This window comes from Zootoca vivipara, chromosome 11, assembly GCF_965207765.1.
Source record: "Zootoca vivipara chromosome 11, rZooViv2.hap1.1, whole genome shotgun sequence".
Classification (NCBI taxonomy): Eukaryota; Metazoa; Chordata; class Lepidosauria; order Squamata; family Lacertidae; genus Zootoca; species Zootoca vivipara.
The window spans coordinates 35,512,134-35,530,124 of NC_142594.1; the positions used below are offsets into that span (position 1 = coordinate 35,512,134).

Genomic DNA, 17,991 nt, shown 5'->3' on the forward strand with positions numbered 1-17,991 from the left:
AGAAATGGCAATCAAAACAGTCGACCGGCCACAACTAATCTCATGACGAAATGTTACAACATTTGGGCCTTTTTAATTTGGAAAAAACACATGCATATAAAATTATGCATGTGTTGGAGAAAGTGGGTAGAGAGACGTTTTTCTTCTTGTCATAGTACATGGGACCCAGAGTCATCCAAATAAGCTGGATTTTGGAAGACTGATGGCAAAAGGAAGTGCTTTTGCACACAGCACATACAGGATACAGTGATGCTACAGGATATAGTGATGGTCACCAACTTGGTTGGCATTAAAAAGAGGGCAGACAAATTCATGGACGACTATCCATGGCTAGTGGTCATGATGGCTGTGTGCTACCTCCAATGTCAGAGTTGCTGGGGAACACAAGTGGGGAGACTACTACTGTGCTCATGTGCTGCTTATGGGCTTCCCGTTGGCATCCGGTCACTGTGCAAGTCCAGGATGCTGGACTGGATGGGCCTTTGATTTGATCCAGAAGGGCTCTTCTTGTATTCAGTGACTTTCATGAAGCAGAATTCTCCTTATTTATTTCATGTTTGCAAGTGACACTGGTTTAAAAGGAAAAACAACAACCCTGAAAGCAAATAATACTAGCAATTTATATTGAAGCTACTTTAATTGACTAGCCTTATTAGCAATGCTAGTGCAGTGTTCCTCCAAGACCTTCCCATTTAATTCTAAAACTATTATACAGGTGAAACTTGGAAAATTAGAATATCATCATCGAAAAGTGCATTTATTTCAGTAATGCAACTTAAAAGGTGGAACCAATACATGAGATAGATGCATGACATGCAAAGCAAGATATGTCAAGCCTTTATTTGTTGTAACTGTAATTATTTGTCATTAGGCGGGTCAATTATAAATGGAATGCAGTTAATGAAATGTAAGAGCGATGCTTATTTTTGTTTATTTTTGTAACTATTTGTTTTATTACTGTGGATGGGACAATTTGAGGAATGGAGGAAAATAATATTGAGATTTATCTGGCAGGAGAAACCACAGAGGATGAAACACAAAGTAATGATAGATAAGAAGGAAAGAGGTGGTTTCGCCTTACCTGACTTAAAAACCTATTTTGAGGCATCCTGCCTGGTATGGCTAAGGGACTGGATAATATTAAAGGACACCAATTTGTTAGACCTGGAAAGATTCAACAACATATATGCGTGGCATTCATACCTGTGGTATAATAAAGTAAAAGTCCACAGAGGATTTTTAACCCATGTAATAAGGAAACCAATATATGAGGTATGGCAAAGGTATAAAAATCTATTAGAGAGAAAAACACCCAGGTGGTTGTCCCCCACAGAAGCATTGACTATTAAAAAGAAGAACATGAACTCTAATTGGATAACATATGGTGAGATGATAAAGGAAACAGACGAAGGTTGGAAACTTAAACCATTTGAGCAATTGCAAGGGAGAGTAACTGGATGGTTAACAGTATCATCAGATAAATGATTTGTTTAGAGAAGATAAAAAGAACAATGCATTTGAGAGTACCAAGTCTAAATTCCAAATTGAATTGGTGGAGGGGAAAAACAAATTGTTGACAAGAATGTACAGTATAACTTCCTTTTGGAATGGAACACCAAAGACGAGGAGATAAAGGAAGTTATGATAAAATGGGCAATTGATTTCGGATACAACATCGAATACGACCTGTGATTTAAATTATGGAATCAATATATGAAGTCTACGGCATGTATGGTACTAAAAGAAAATGTCGTGAAAATGATGTACCATTGGTACCTAACACCAGTCAAATTGGCGAAAATTTATAGATTGAAAAACAAAAAATGCTGGAAATGTAACCAAAAGGATGGAGAATTATATCATATGTGGAGAATTATATCATATGAAAAAGTAAAAACATTTTGGGAGCTAATATTAACCAAAGACTATTCATGTATGCCACCACAGTATTAGCTCAAAGGTGGAAAACAACAGAAATTCCAACAGTTGATGAGTGGCAGGTTACATTGATGGAATACTCAGAGTTGGCAAGGATGACTGGAAGAATAAGGGAGCAAAAAGACCAGAGGTTTCAAAAGGATTGGAGTAAATTTGTGGATTACTTAAAGGAATATTGCAAAAATGTGAAGACACTGATAGGATTAACATAAAAACTACAACATAAATGATAGATATCCCTGTCTATGAACAAAATAAGACTTATTTAAGAGAAAGACGGGGACAAAAGGGAGAAAGTGCATAAAATAAGAGAGGAGATTAGAAAACCAAAAGAGAGGAAAGAAGGAAGTCTTGTTCGGCAGAATACTAGTATGTATTAGAAGATTGTATTACTATGATAACATATGTATGAATTGGTAATTGGAAGTTGTTGTTTATTCTCGTTATTTTTGTTGCATTTTATTGTATATTGGAAAACAATAAAAATTAATATGAAAAAATATAATAAGTTGCATTACTGAAATAAATGCACTTTTCAACGATATTTTGATTTTCCGAGTTTCACCTGTATGTGCTGTCCTTATCTTCAATACTGCTTGCGGTTTGAAAAGAATGCTGCATGTGCATAAGAATTCATAAGCCTCATAACAATGTGACATTTAAACTCTTACTTTTATATTCATGCTACTCCAACATGTTTATACAGTACTTATTTAACAAATTATACAGTACAGACATTTTAACAAGCACCATGATAACAAGTGGAGAGATTACAAAGGATGAATTCATTCTAAAAATGTGTGCTGGCATATGTGAAAACATAGCTTTTAAAAATGTAATTATTTCTCTTTCTTTATAATGCTAATTGGTATGCTCAACATTTTTCGTGTTACATGATAACAGTGATGCTGAAGAGTTTCAGTTAAACACTGAGGTCAAAAAAAACTTGTACACTTTTGTTCAAGGAAATATATATTCTGTATGTATAATTCATTTGTCTATAACACTAACAACAGTATAAATGAACAATGGTACCCATATATTATGATTCTGAGGGGTATTTTATAATACTTGGGAGAAGGAAGATTGCTCTCACCAGTAAAATACATTCTGGCACACTTAGAGTGAACATGTGGGGCCCTTTTTTGCAGCTCAAATGCTTGGTTCATACAGTCATATGCACAACCAATTTGTCTGCACATGAAGCCCCTTTGCTGATCCCTTTGCAGAAGCCGTGCTCAAACCAGTAAGCCTCTAGTTCAGGCATCCCCAAACAGCGGCCCTCCAGATGTTTTGGCCTACAACTCCCATGATCCCTAGCTAACAGGACCAGTGGTCGGGGAAGATGGGAATTGTAGTCCAAAACATCTGGAGTGCCAGAGTTTGGGGATGCCTGCTCTAGTTAACTATAGTTTGTCCAAACCACATTCACTGACAACTTGCTAGGGTATTAAACTGACTTCAAACCATAAAATCAATGGCCCAGATTTTATACGGCGCAGAGGTTTGGGGTACCTCAGAGGTTTCTGGTCTGGAACCCCCACAGAATATGCTTGTGCATATTTTTTAAGAGCCCTTTTAGGCCTACCCAAAGATGCCATAGGCTGGAAACTTGCATGTTGAGCATAGATAGCCAAATAGATAAAAGAATCATCTGCTACTGGTTCAGAGTTCAACAGATGGACAACACTAGGTTACAAAAAAAAAATGCCTGATTGAGCTTGCGAATGGATTACCCTTTAAAAATTTGGTACATCATGCTGCCCAAATATGACCTCTCAGTGACCAAGCTCAAATAACTTTCCCTACATTCTCAGAAAAATGTTTTTAAATGGACCATAAGGGCAGTGCCTACTAAAAATGACTTAAACTCCATGTACCTATCCATATGTGCCCCATTATATTTTAAACTTAGAGAGGCCCATGAACATACATTTTACTTCAATGAATTGACTTTTGTACAACTCTGGAAAGCTTTTACAGTGTTACGATTATTAAATACAATAAACTCTGCTTATAGAGATGGGAGACATAGAGGCATACCAGTAAATGAACGTGTTTGTATTAGGGGATGCCCTGAATTAGAGGACCTTACGCATTATATCTTACATAATGAAGCAAGAGAACAGTTTTTGACACCTATAATGACAAGGTCCCCTAGCCAGAATCCTTCTGACATGATTCTTTATCTCCTCGCAGACATAGATAAGTATGTGACCTGGCATGTAGCACTTTTGCAACTGCCGCCAGGAAAATTAGAAAAAAGTATATAGCTGAGATAGCTATCAACTGTAAAGGAGATGAATTTATTTGACCCCATCTACACCAAGCGGTATCTTTCTCACTAAACTTTGTACATAATTGTCTATTGTATTATTTAATATTACTTTTAATATATTAGTGGCCCTGCGGTGATTTTAGTGTATAAATTTTATTGTCTCATGTTTCAATTTGTATATTAAGGAGTTTCTATAGCTTTGTGCAGATTAGGTCATGTTTTGACAATGTATATGTTTTAAGTTTTTGTATCAAATTAGTATATATTTTATTGAATGGCGTTGTATACATTGCAGCCGCCTTTGGCTATAAGCAATAAACTTGACTGGAATGACTTCAAACCATGGCTTAAGATACTGATTAATTTTGATCCATGTGGCCATAGTTTCCCAGTTTGGATAAAAGAAAAAAAAACATGGTTAATTAGAGATGTATTGTTTAATCATGGCTTGTGGGAAAGAAAAGGAGTGAAGGGGCTCACTAAACAAACAATAGACTGCACATAATACCTTACTACAGGGAACATAATACCTTGCTACAGGGAACCAGGCAGAGGGCCTTTTCGGTAGTGGCGCCCGCCCTGTGGAACGCCCTCCCATCGGAGGTCAAGGAGATAAACAACTACCTGACATTTAGAAAACACCTAAAGGCAGCCCTGTTTAGGGAAGTTTTTAATTTGTGATATTTTAATGTATTTTGCTATTTGTTGGAAGCCGCCCAGAGTGGTGGGGGAAACCCAGCCAGATGGGCGGGGTATAAATAAATAAAATAATAATAACAATAATAATAAGAATAATAATTAATAACTACAGTCATACCTCATGATACGTCCGCTTCATGTTGCATCTTCAGGTTATGGATGCGCTGAACCCGGAAGTCCCAGAACGAGTTACTACTGGGTTTGGCGCATCTGTAACCTGCGTGCATGCGCAGAAGTGCTAAATCGTACTTTGTGCATGTGCAGAAGTGCCGCATTGCGTCATGTGCGTGCACAGGGTGCGGTGCTTCATGTTGCGGCCTTTTCATGTTGTGAACGGGCCACCGGAAAGGATCCCGTTCACAACATGAGGTACCACTGTATGTAGTATGTTGTGTTGCATTGTCTTGCAGGCAAAGAGAAACAAAATAAAAATAAAAAAATCCTTCCAGTAGCACCTTAGAAACCAACTAAGTTTGTAATTGGTATGAGCTTTCGTGTGCATGACTGGAAGGAATTATTTTATTTTGTTTCGACTACGGCAGACCAACACGCCAACCTACCTGTAAGGCAAAGAGAAAGACTGATAAAGGGACTGCAGAAACTAACTGCATTTGTATTCCAAGAGAGTCTGTTGTCTAGAAAAAAAGATTTAGTTAAGATATTTGATTTGATAGCGTTGAGTGTAAAGCAGGCATCCCCAAACTCCGGCCCTCCAGATATTTTGGACTACAATTCCCATCTTCCCCGACCACTGGTCCTGTTACCTAGGGATCATGGGAGTTGTAGGCCAAAACATCTGGAGGGCCGCAGTTTGGGGATGCCTGGTGTAAAGTCTCTGCATAAGCAACAGATTTCAATCTGTTTCCAGCAAAATAGAATAATAGATAATATAGTTTGCAGAGCCTCTCTGTCAGCGCAGTCCTGACCTATATTTGTTTCTTTTCCTAAGGATTTCAGGAGCTTCCATTACTTTAAGCATGAGTGTATCATTCTGCCTGAAAGATGTGAAGGCACATTGGGAGAATAAACCATCCTTTGTTCATTGGCACACCTTAAAATGTTGGTGTTCCAAGTGTTTGGGTTACTTGTGAAGTCAGGTTGGTCCTGAATGCACCACAGCTCCGCAGTGTCCCTTGTTTGTTTGTTTTTTACATTTGGAACTGACAGCTATAAAGATCTCAAACTTCTTTTTATAAAACTCATTAATTCATCATCATGGCTCATCATCAGTTTTATTAAAGCACAACCACTTAGAATAACTTAATTCAAACAATCATGATACCATAGGCAAGCTGAAGAGAACTCCCAATGCTAATTTACTTTCACAAGAATTCAATAAATATGATTTTCAAAACATTTGGCAGTGAGCTCACAGGACATGTTTCTTAACTATTGAATAAAATGTTAAATCTCTGATTTAACATTTGATGAATATGAATATATGCATAGGGACATAGGAAGTTGCCTTATAACAAGCAGAGGCAACCTTGGCTCTCCAAATGTTTTGGAACTACAACTCCCATGATCCCTGACCACTGGCCCTGTTAGCTAGGGATCATGGGAGCTGTAGTTCCAAAACATCTGGAGAGCCAAGGTTGCCTATGCCGGCCTTATAACAAGTCAGTCCATTGACTAGCTCAGTGACTAGCAGCAGCTCTCCAGGGTTCATGCAGGAGTCTCTCTCAGCCCCACCTGGAGATGCTGGGGATTGAACCTGGAATCTTCTACATGCAAAGCAGATGTTCCCTAGTAGGGCTTCTGAATAGTCTCTTACATGTTCAGTTTTAACATAGATACTGTAGTTCTGTTAACACAATTCTGTTTGACTTACGCATCGTATAAATCAGATAGAATTGTATAAGGAGAGGCAAATTTAGCAATGAAGATTGCTAAGGAAGGATTAAAAATCAGGTGAGGTGGCACCACCTGACATCCTAGACAGTTACTGGGTCCCCAGTGCTCCAGCAGAGCCCCCCGGGTTGACGCTTGCCGTGGGCCTCCATATCAGGCAGTTAGGTCTGCAAACCTCTATTTTAATTTCCCCCAGTGCCCCAGAATAATATTACACCAGGCTCTCCCGCTGCTGCTACCTAATAAGCCCATGAGAGGTAGTATTTTGGTCCTCAACCTTGAAACAAGCTCTTACAAATAAAACCTTCAGTAATAGAATACTTTATGTAACTCTAAGGTATAAACACAATTCGGAATACTCTGTGCACTTCTGGCCACACTGTCTCAAAAAGTACACCATAGAGCTGGAAAGAGGAAAGGGAAGGATAGTAAAAATTGATTAATAGATATCAGCCACAATGGTTAAATGACTGCTGCACATTCAAAGGCAACTTCTTAAACACCAATTGTTGAGTGTCAGAGAGTGGGGGACAGCTGTTGCTGTCATACAGTTTTTGTAAGAAATCACAGAAGTATCTGGCTGGCCAGTCAAGGACACGATGCTGGACTGATCTAGCAGGGCTCTCCCATGTTCTTATCTCTCAACAGGAATGCTCTTAGACCATTTGAAGCAGCTTTAGTTTATTTTTAGTTTCTGAATCTAGTATCGACATGGAACTCTGTGCGCTGTTTGAATCGGTCAGAAAAATAAACCTCTGGTTTCCATAAATGCATTGTTCTCACGGACAATCATGTATTAAGTTCCCGTGTTTTGATAACTGGCTACAGATAATACTGTATGCAGTTCTGTAAGTACGAAACGTGGGAGAACTGATCGATCTTTTGCAATTGGGTGCTGGTGGATTAGAACTTTTGGAGCTAAATTAGCGTCTTAGCAATTTATAGTCCAATTAAAGTCCAGTTCTATCCATGTTTATTCATAATTAAATTCCATTAGATTAATGGTGTGCATATTAACTCTGAATATAAGTCCTACAGAGTTCCAAAGGATTTACTCCCATGTATGTACTCAGGATGGGATATTTAATCCCAAGTAACTGTGTTTTGGTTTGCAGCCTTAATTCAGCATTGGTGGTGACTTAGTGGGCAAAATTATAATTAACCAAGTGCTTTAAAAAAGAAGAAGTTCACCCATTAATTATACCTTAATGCCTAAATAATATTGTGCCAAATTGCATTGGTAAGTGTACTTCTGAAATTACCTCAGTATGGGCTGCTATACTCCCTGCAAAGAACATAAACCTGCACACAATGGTTTCTACATTTTCTGCTTTAGTTTCTAAATATGATTCCCCTTTCCCCCCGATTGACTAACTCTAAAACCTTGGCAATGCAGTCCCATATGTGTTGACTGAGATGTGGGACTCACTGCAGCCTCTTCACATATTAATCTCATGAAGGGGGTCTGCATGTAGAAAGGGGCAGCGGGGCCACATGGCTGGGCCTTTGCCTAAGGTCATGTGGCTTCTTCATGTGGCTCATGCATACATTGATCATGGTATCTGAAAAGGGGAAACCTATCCATAGAGACCTCTGCATGTGTAAGCTTCCACAGGAACTGGGACCCTCGTCATGCGGGTTTCCAACTCCCATGGAAGTCTACATAATCTATGCATGTAAACTTCCCCTGCTTAATATCAATGAATGGAACTGGGCCAGGTGGGTTGCAGCAAGAAAGGTCTCATGACCACAGGAACAGGGTCAGCAGTGCAATCCTGCTTTACCTTTCTACACATAGATTCCCTTTGTGTGATTAACACATGAAGGGGACTTACCTTTATTTTCCTGTCCTTCCAAAGAAGCCCAGAGTGGCAAACAACTAGTGATAAAACAATTTAAACAATTTAAAAACAATTCCAATGCAGATGTATATTGGGAAAGATCTCAGTTTAAAAGCTTGTTGGAAAGGGCAGGTCTTCAGTAGGCACCAGAAAGACAGCAGAGATAGTGCTTGTCTAATACAGTGGTACCTCGGTTTATGAACACAATTGGTTCCGGAAGTCTGTTCATAAACTGAAGCGTTCATAAACTGAAGTGAACTTTCCCATTGAAAGTAATGGAAAGTGGATTAATCCGTTCCAGACGGTCCGCGGAGTAACCGTTCATAAACTGAAGCGAACTTTTCCATTGAAAGTAATGGAAAGTGGATTAATCCGTTCCAGACGGGTCCGCGAAGTACTTAAACTGAAGCGTTCATAAACTGAAACATGGGTGTAATTGGTTCCGGAAGTCTGTTCATAAACTGAAGCGTTCATAAACTGAAGCGAACTTTCCCATTAAAAGTAATGGAAAGTGAATTAATCCGTTCCAGATGGGTCCGCGGTGTTCATAAACTGAAAATTCATAAACCGAGGTGTTCATAAACCGAGGTTCCACTGTATGAAAGAGTAAAGGTCAGATTCTTGCATCATGCAGAACAGACCTCCTGATAAGATAACATTTGCAGAAGGCCGTCACTTGCATTGTGCAGTACTTGACTGTGGGTATATAAGGGATGAAACAATCTGTCAGGTATACCAGTCCTAAGTGGTGCAGGGCTTTATGCAATTCTTTCAACAGCAGGGTAACATGTTGGTAATACCCTGCTCCAGTGAACAGTTGAGCTGTTCTCCCTTTTTACTGGTGCTTGCCAATCTAAATAATCTTTCCATATTGCATTGCAAATTTAAGCATGGGGCCTGGGTGCAAGAAAATCTGAAGCAGAAGGAATAAAAGAGCAGGCAATGTTAGGCCAAAACAGAAATCAGTTAGCCATAATTACTGGTAGTCATAGGAGAATGCCATCAGCGTTGACAGCTGCTTTGATTTCACAGTTTTTTTTTATCTTTAATCCTTTAATCTTTTGTTGGGCAGCATGCAAATAATGGCAGCAAGTAAGTTGTAGCCAGGTTGGGGGAACTTTTATTTCTGGCCTGAGACTACCCTGGAAAGGATCAAATTTTTGTGGCTTTGGGGTTTCCGCTAACATCACCCAAGCCTAGGCTCTGGAGTAAATTAAATGTCTTGCAGATACCTCCGTCTCTGTCTAAATGTGTGGCTTTGCAATCAAGCAAAGAGATCTGGTTGCCCCATTTTAAAGAGCTAGAAAAGCTGAAGGAATAATGATCAAACCTACCAGGGGGCCTGGGGCACCTTCAGGGCTTCAAATCCTCCACTCAGCTATAATTTCACAGTGTGTATGTAACCTTGGAGGCCAGTCACTGCCTGTCAGCCTGTGCAGCTAGAAGGGATGCGTGGGGAGAAGAACCGCATACACCACCTTGAGCTTCCTGTAGAACAGACGTGGGGTTTACTTGCAAGTAGAAGGGATGAAAAAAAACAAAACCCCTTTTCCAGAGCAGGGATGAAAACTCTTCCACAAATGGCACTCTTCCCTTGCCCACCCGCCCCACACACAAACGTGCTTGGATTTAGTCATCCAGGTGTTTGCATGTACTTGATGGTATTTACTTGTGAGTAGAAGGCAGGCACCAGAGCAATCCCCACCCCCTCACTGAAGAGATCTCAGCCTCCATCCCTTACCCCACAATAAATAAGGCAAACTTCCCACTTTGCATAGACTGCTCCATAACCAAATCCCCTGTGCAGCTAAGGTGCCTCAGAGCCAACTCTACTTGAGAGCAGAGGGGGAGAAGTAATCTGGGACATGATTGGAAGGCAGAAAGCAGCAGGAACAGGAGGATCAGGACTTAGGCCAGGCTGGAGAGAGAGATGGAGAGAGAGAGATTTCCAGATACAGTAGGCAAGAAGGACAGCTGACGTGAAGAGGGAAAGAGAGAGGAGGAGGCGGGTCCTCCTGCGGCACCCCATACCAATTGTTAAGTCACCCAAGGAGTGCCAAAGCACCCAGGTTGAAAACCTCTGCCCTAGGGCATTCAGAAACCCACCAGAACCCAATAGTCTCTGGGGGTAGACAATCTTCAACCGTCCACCCCATCCCACAATTCAGGGAAGGATTAGAGCTGTAAATCCAGACTGAATTTAGGTTTAGTGGTGTTTACTAGCTTGTAAATGCACTTGAGACTTGAGCTTACAGAATGTTTGCATAGTACTCTGATACTGTTACCACATAAATACTGTATAGCTGTTTTTCTTAAAATATGGACTTTGAAACTCCTTCAATAAAATACAAAGCCTTTTGAAGGCATGCTCAATTGCCATGATCATCAGACACACTGCTTCTGCCATCTACCTTTCAATCAATCAGTCGTTCATACGTGTGCAAAACATCTAGTTGTGTACTGCTGTGCAAAATGCTGGTTTCTGAATACCTCTTCTTAGGATGTAAGATAAGAAGCTTGGCTTTTTTACATGTTGAGTCACTTTTCCAGCTTTATTCATATACATTATTTATAAGCAGAGCTGTGGAAACAACACATCTACAGTGGCGCCTATATTTAGGTTAACACCCTTTTTTGAAAGGCTCTCTGGAGACTGTTTCTTTTGAAAAACTCTACTTTCTTTTTTCCTGTTCTTTTTTATATCTGCTCTTTGATATGAAACACTGAAAATCCCTAGCTGCTATTGCACAAATACCAAGGGAGCTATCAGATAATTTCTAGAAGCATGCGGCATTTTTAGAGAGCTGATTATACATATCACAATATTTCCCTTGCTGTGTTAGATAGGGCAGTCTCACCTTGAATATGAGTGAATGACGCACATAGTAAGAGGGAATAAAATTGGCCATATTAACAGAATTGTTGCGAAGATGTGTGAATTAAGAAAATTATCTTATTATTATTCTGGAACTTTAGAAATGAGACTTCTTAAACCAAACATAATTTTTAAAAGAATACTAATGCAAAACAGCTAACTCTTGGAACTTCCCTTTGGTAGTATTAGTATAGTGTTTTTTATCTGACTAAATCTCTATTGAACCTCCCAAGACCAGGCATCCCCAAACTGCGGCCCTCCAGATGTTTTGGCCCACAACTCCCATGATCCCTAGCTTGTAGTCCAAAATATCTGGAGGGCCGAAGTTTGGGGATGCCTGATCAAGACTGACTACAAGTTGAGGGGGCCCTGAGCAAAGTGTCCTCTGGTGGTCTCCAATTGGTAAGTGCTATAACACTGCCCTGGCACTTTAATTTTCTACAATGCCATGCTGTGATGGGTCATTGTGAAAACTGAGAATGGCAGCTAGACCCAGCTGCCTAGTGTTTAGAGCACCATAGCAGAGTTTGAAAGGGGCAGGCAGCTATTAGTGGTGGGCCTTGCCAGGTTGTTGAGCTGATAACACTGACCCTGAACAGGGGGTTGGACTAGATGGCTTACAAAGCCATCTCACATTTTTTTGATTCCACTATTCTATAATAGTTATCATTTGGTTGTCTTTGAAAAGCTGCTCCCTTAAACACATATAGACCGAGAATTTATCTCATTCTTTGTGCTTTCACCTGATCATGACTTTCTCTTAAGCTGTTTCCCTTTCTTCTGTGAGACGTCAGCTTAACTATGATTGCCATCTGCTGAAATTTACACCCATTTCATAAGCTATAGTGGAGGTACAGTTGCCAATGGAGATACATTGTGTGGGTGCCAAACCAAAGTTAGTCACTGGTATGAAATTTTGCCCAGGTTGTTCAGTTCAAACCATGCCAGAATTTTTTCTGGATGAATCTACCTAAACTTTGTGGGTGTGCTTTATACAAGCTGCAAAAATTGCATCCAACTTGTCAATCAAGCTTTAGTTCGGATCACGGGTGGGAACCTCAGGCCCAGGAGCCAGATGTGGTCCTGCAGTCCTCTTTTATTTGGCCCTCAGAACTGTCCCCAAGGCATAACCCTCTCCCTTGGCAACACTCCTCACTGGCTCCGCTTTGCAACCCAAGTGTTTTTTGCCTGTCTGGAATGTGTGCCTCTTGCTTGTCTGGCTAATGGAGAGAGAAGTGTGTGAGTGTGTGTTGGAACTAGCCTACAGTACAAAGATAAAAATTATTATTTGTTCCTTTGCCTACTTTTGCTTCTGAACATGTTCTCACTGAAATGTGATGCTTGTGTTCAAATGTTCCAGTTTTGATAACATGTTCAGTGTGTTAGTATAAGGCAGGGGTCAGCAAACTTTTTCAGCAGGGGGCCGGTCCACTGTCCCTCAGACCTTGTGGGGGGCCGGACTATATTTTGGAAAAAAAATATGAACGAATTCCTATGCCCCACAAATAACCCAGAGATGCATTTCAAATAAAAGGACACATTCTACTCATGTAAAAACACCAGACAGGCCCCACAAATAATCCAGAGATGCATTTTAAATAAAAGGACACATTCTACTCATGTAAAAACATGCTGATACCCGGACCGTCCGCGGGCCGGATTTAGAAGGCGATTGGGCCGCATCTGGCCCCCGGGCCTTAGTTTGGGGACCCCTGGTATAAGGTAAAGGTAAAGAGACCCCTGACCATTAGGTCCAGTCGTGACCGACTCTGGGGTTGCAGCGCTCATCTCGCGTTATTGGCCGAGGGAGCCGGCATACAGCTTCCAGGTCATGTGGCCAGCATGACAAAGCCTCTTCTGGCAAACCAGAGCAGCACATGGAAATGCCATTTACCTTCCGGTGTAGCAGTACCTACCGTATTTATCTACTTGCACTTTGACGTGCTTTCGAATTGCTAGGTTGGCAGGAGCTGGGACCGAGCAACGTGAGCTCACCCTGTCATGGAGATTCGAACCGCCAACCTTCTGATTGGCAAGCCCTAGGCTCTGTGGTTTAACCCACAGTGCCACCCGCGCCTAGTACCAGCATTTTTTTTTAGTACCAGCATATAAAGCCCTAAATGGCTTTGGACTCAAGTACTCACAATAGCCTCTTTCTATATATATAAAAATGTAGGCATTGCGTGAGCGGAGGTCACAGCCTTTCTCCATAATCGCTGAACTGTAATGTAACAAATTTGGCCACAACGTTCCATGCCCATCAGTGAGAGATCTGGCATAAAAAAAAATCCAAAAAAGCAAACCTTTCATACCAAAAATAATGATTAAACACAAAAAAGTGGTGCCCAAATTAGACGTCACCAGCCGAAGCTCTGAAGACTCCAGCAGCATCCAATAGAAAGGCAGATTACCCACTGCTGCCTCCAAAGCCACGCCACCAGATGACATCACAAAATTACACAGCAACCAACTGAAAACAGGCCTTTTGCAGCAACATTGCCAAGTGGAGGTATGGGCCTGCCTGGAGGGGATGGGGCGAATAGGCTGCAGCATAGAATCAACTGAATATGGGCCTTTTACAGGGCCGTGCCTTTGGGTAGAATAAATGTTATTTCACATAGCACACATGGGTAGGGGAGTCAGGGTTGGGACAGGGCAAAATTTTACAGAACACGCGCATTGGGGGAATGATTGTGTGCAAAATGAACGGGTCACAGGGATAACCTGGGGGCGGGGTTGGACGGAGGGAAATCACAGGGGTAAGCCAGGGGTGTGGGGAAGAGGGGGCATAATAGGTCATAGATCAGGACAGAGTTGGGGGATTCACAGGGATGAGGGAGGGGGATGAGGAGGGAATCACAGGGATATGTCATGGATCGGCACAGGGTAGGGGAAATCACACAAATAATCCACAGCAACACGTGGCAGGGCCAGCTAGTCCATTTATAAAATAAAATACCAGTTTTAGTAATAAAAAAAATCACTTTAGACCTATAGCAAATGTCATTTGTCCCCTGGCAGTCTGTTGTGGAGGGAGAGGATTGTTAAAGAAGTGGCAGAAAGGTGGTAATATGCACATTTTTTACTTTGGCCCCACTCATCACCTGCATGTAGCCCTCAATGGATTACCCCAGGCGACTCTGGTCCTTAACAGAAAAAAATGTTCTCTACTCCTAATGTAAAATAATATATTTCTACCATGAAGGCCACCAACATGAATGGTTTTATAATTGTATTAGTTATATGTCTGCCTACAAGCTTTTGACCCTTGTAGAAATGCTAAGCATGGGATATTACCTGTTGTCAGTTGCTAAGTTACCTTCACTACAGAATCTACTTGTTTGCAAAATAGAGGGGAGAATCACATTTACTATACTATAATGTTCACTGAATTGAAATCACGTCTAATTCATATATTGTATCTTTATACATACTGGTATGTATTCATACTTGTACCCAAGTTTGCATATTTTCTCCTCTATTTCGGATTCAAGTCTTCTGGCCAAAACTGCAAGAGAGAAGGTATTAGGTGACTTGGGGTAACTTTGAGGTTTGCAGGAGTACAATACATCTTTAGTAAAAAAAATTAAAAAAATGACAAGGCAACCCCAAAATGAGGTGTAACCCCCCCCCCCCCAAAGAAAACATCCAGTGAGTATGCCCAGTAAGCTTTGAATGTTCACTGACTGGTGGTGTAAGGGGAAGAAAACCATGGGAAGTAGTTGGAATCCTAAACAACTCCACATTGCAACATTTTGTTTTAGAGCCCCATCACTGATCCCCCCCATCCTGTTGCAGAGAAGCCATTTCTCCCAACAATATGTAGAAATGTTTTCAATAGGCAATCACCACATGAAGATGCTGTCACTTAATGGGCAAGGGTGGATATAAATGAACAAACTTTCAAAATTGGTAGAAACAGACTCCTTGCATTTGTTCTTCTTTATAAGCTTCATAATTAGGTTACAAATAAGACTTGTCTGTTACCACAGATTAGAAATAATAATAATAATAATAATAATATATTATTATTATTATTATTATTTATTATTCATATCCCGCCCATCTGGCTGGGTTTCCCCAACCACTCTGGGTGGCTTCCGACCGAATATTTAAAAAAATACAGCATCAAACATTTAAAACTTCCCTAAACAGGGAAGTTGTCTTCTAAAAGTAAAATAGTTGCTTATTGCCTTGACATCTGCTGGGAGGGCGTTCCACCGGGGGTGTGTGTGTGTGCCACTACCGAGAAGGCCCTCTGTCTGGTTCCCTGTAACCTCACTTCTCGCAATGAGGGAACCGCCAGAAGGCCCTCGGCGCTGGATCTCAGTGTCCGGGCTGAACGATGGGGGTGGAGATGCTGCTTCAGGTATACAGGACCAAGGCCATTTAGATACCAAAGCTGCTTTACTTTCTAATGTCTAGGTAACTGTTAACTATACTTGCTGAGAGAGTTGTCAGTGGGCAAGTCTGGGAAAGTTGTCAAAGGCAATGAGTCTTCTCCCTAACCTTGTGAAGTGCCTCTGCAATAAAAAAAATTGTTACCGGTTATTTGGAAAACTGCCATCTATCCTCAGCATAATATCATCACTTTGATTGCCTCTTATGAAATACTCCCCAGACTTTTCAGTGTTTTCATTGAAGACAAGCACATTTTAATGCCGGGGAAAATATCAACCCTCTTTCTCTCATTTTGCTCTACAGGCAAAACCTGTTGCATTTGCAGTCCGGACAAATGTTAGCTACAGTGCAGCCCATGAGGATGATGTACCAGTCCCAGGCATGGCCATCTCATTTGAAGCGAAAGATTTTCTTCATGTTAAAGAAGTAAGACAGCTTATATTGCAATTATAGCTGTGATTGCAGTATTATAATATAAAGTACTGTATGCTGCTTTATTTACACTGGATGGAATCCAGCAAGAATTTACATATGATGTGTGCCACACTTCCTTTCTAATTTTCGTTTAAAAGTAATGTTTATACATCATGAACAAACATTTGGATTCTCAGATTGCAGCCGCTTTGCCTCATCTCTGCTTCTGCTGCTGCCATACAGCTATGAGCTAAGCCATGGTTTGGCATAGCGTTATGTCCAAACCTGGATTTGTGGTTTGTTTCACTCCAGACAAACCACTCCAGACAAACCATGAACTTTAGCCAAGGGTTTTGTTTTGCTTTTTTTTTGCTACAGTTTGTTGTTTGTCTGGAGATAAAACATAAGCCTAGGTTTGGACATAATGCTAAGCAACTCCATAGTAGCAGCAGCAACAGAGGAGGAGCAGAGTAGACATTATATTCTATTATATTCTTTCATCATTCCTCATTCGCACCAAGCCATGGTTTGTACAAACTGGGTCAGTTTAAATGCTGCAATGCCTTTGCCCTTAGTAATCAGAAGATTCAGTGAATTGCTTTTGTCTCATTTTTTTCTTTTTCAGACTGTAAGCTAAAGTGCTACATAAATGTTTCTGTGACACTTATAGTAGACTTCTAAGTCAATATACCTTTGGTGTCCATGCAGTTTACCTTGATAACAGCATATAAGAGATAATGTCTGCATAAAGTGATTGAAATTGCTAAATTGTATATAGTAAAACATCTGGATACTCTTTTACACTAACCACATTTTTACTCAGGACGGTAATAGCCATTTAAAGCAGATATGTAATATTCTATTAAAAAGTCTTTTGTGGTTTGAAGAAATTTAAAATGTTAGCAAAAGAAAGAGTATTTGGAAAGAGTATTTGTATTTGGCTGTGTAATGATGAACAGGAAGTATAACAAATTTGCATTTTTCCTTAACCTAGTCTGATAGCAAATAAGGAGTAACTCCTTCCTTCCTTCCATTTTAAATGCAAATTGTGTCTGGTATGTACACCAGTCTTTTCTGAAACACAAATAAATCACAAATGGTTGTATCCCTTCTGAAGGACAGTTGTCTGAAGTTATAATGCTATTGTTGAAATATTGCCACTCCTTCCTCTCTCTTAATATATTTTCCTCTCTTTTCTTTTCATTTCTCGCTTTGATTTTTTTTCTCCTCTTTATTATTGTTGTTATTGCTTTTTGTGGATTATAATGTTAGAATGATAACAATTACAGAAAAATGTGGTATTCTTTGTTAATCCTACTCTGATTTGATACATTGAAAATAATGGACATTACTAATTTCAGTCCAATAATTACTTATACAACCCTATATATTACTTCACCCCAAAGGCACACTCTTCCATTGTCACTCGAAACAGGCAGGTGCTACCCAACCGGTCTATATATTTCCATGTAATTCATATCAAACAAACAAAGATTACTACTAATAGTAGTAACAAATCCTAGTATTGGAGTCATATCAAGGAAATAAATTATTATTATTATTATTATTATTATTATTATTATTATTATTATTATTACCCAGCCACTCTGGGCGGCTTCCAACAAAATATTAAAATACAATGGTCTGTTAAACATTAAAAGCTTCCCTAAAAAGCATGATCCTGAGAAAATGTG

At 40.2% G+C, this 17,991-nt stretch overlaps 1 protein-coding gene across 8 annotated transcripts in view; it reads left to right on the forward strand.

The window, feature by feature from the left end:
* Window positions 1–17,991, forward strand: part of CACNB2 (calcium voltage-gated channel auxiliary subunit beta 2) — a 138,888-nt gene that overhangs the window by 97,153 nt on the left and 23,744 nt on the right. For all 8 annotated transcript variants that reach the window (XM_035129854.3, XM_088654101.1, XM_035129858.3 and 5 more), the window contains one exon: window positions 16,187–16,309. In XM_035129854.3, coding sequence (XP_034985745.1) covers window positions 16,187–16,309 — 123 coding nt within the window. The remainder of the gene's footprint in view (window positions 1–16,186; window positions 16,310–17,991) is intronic.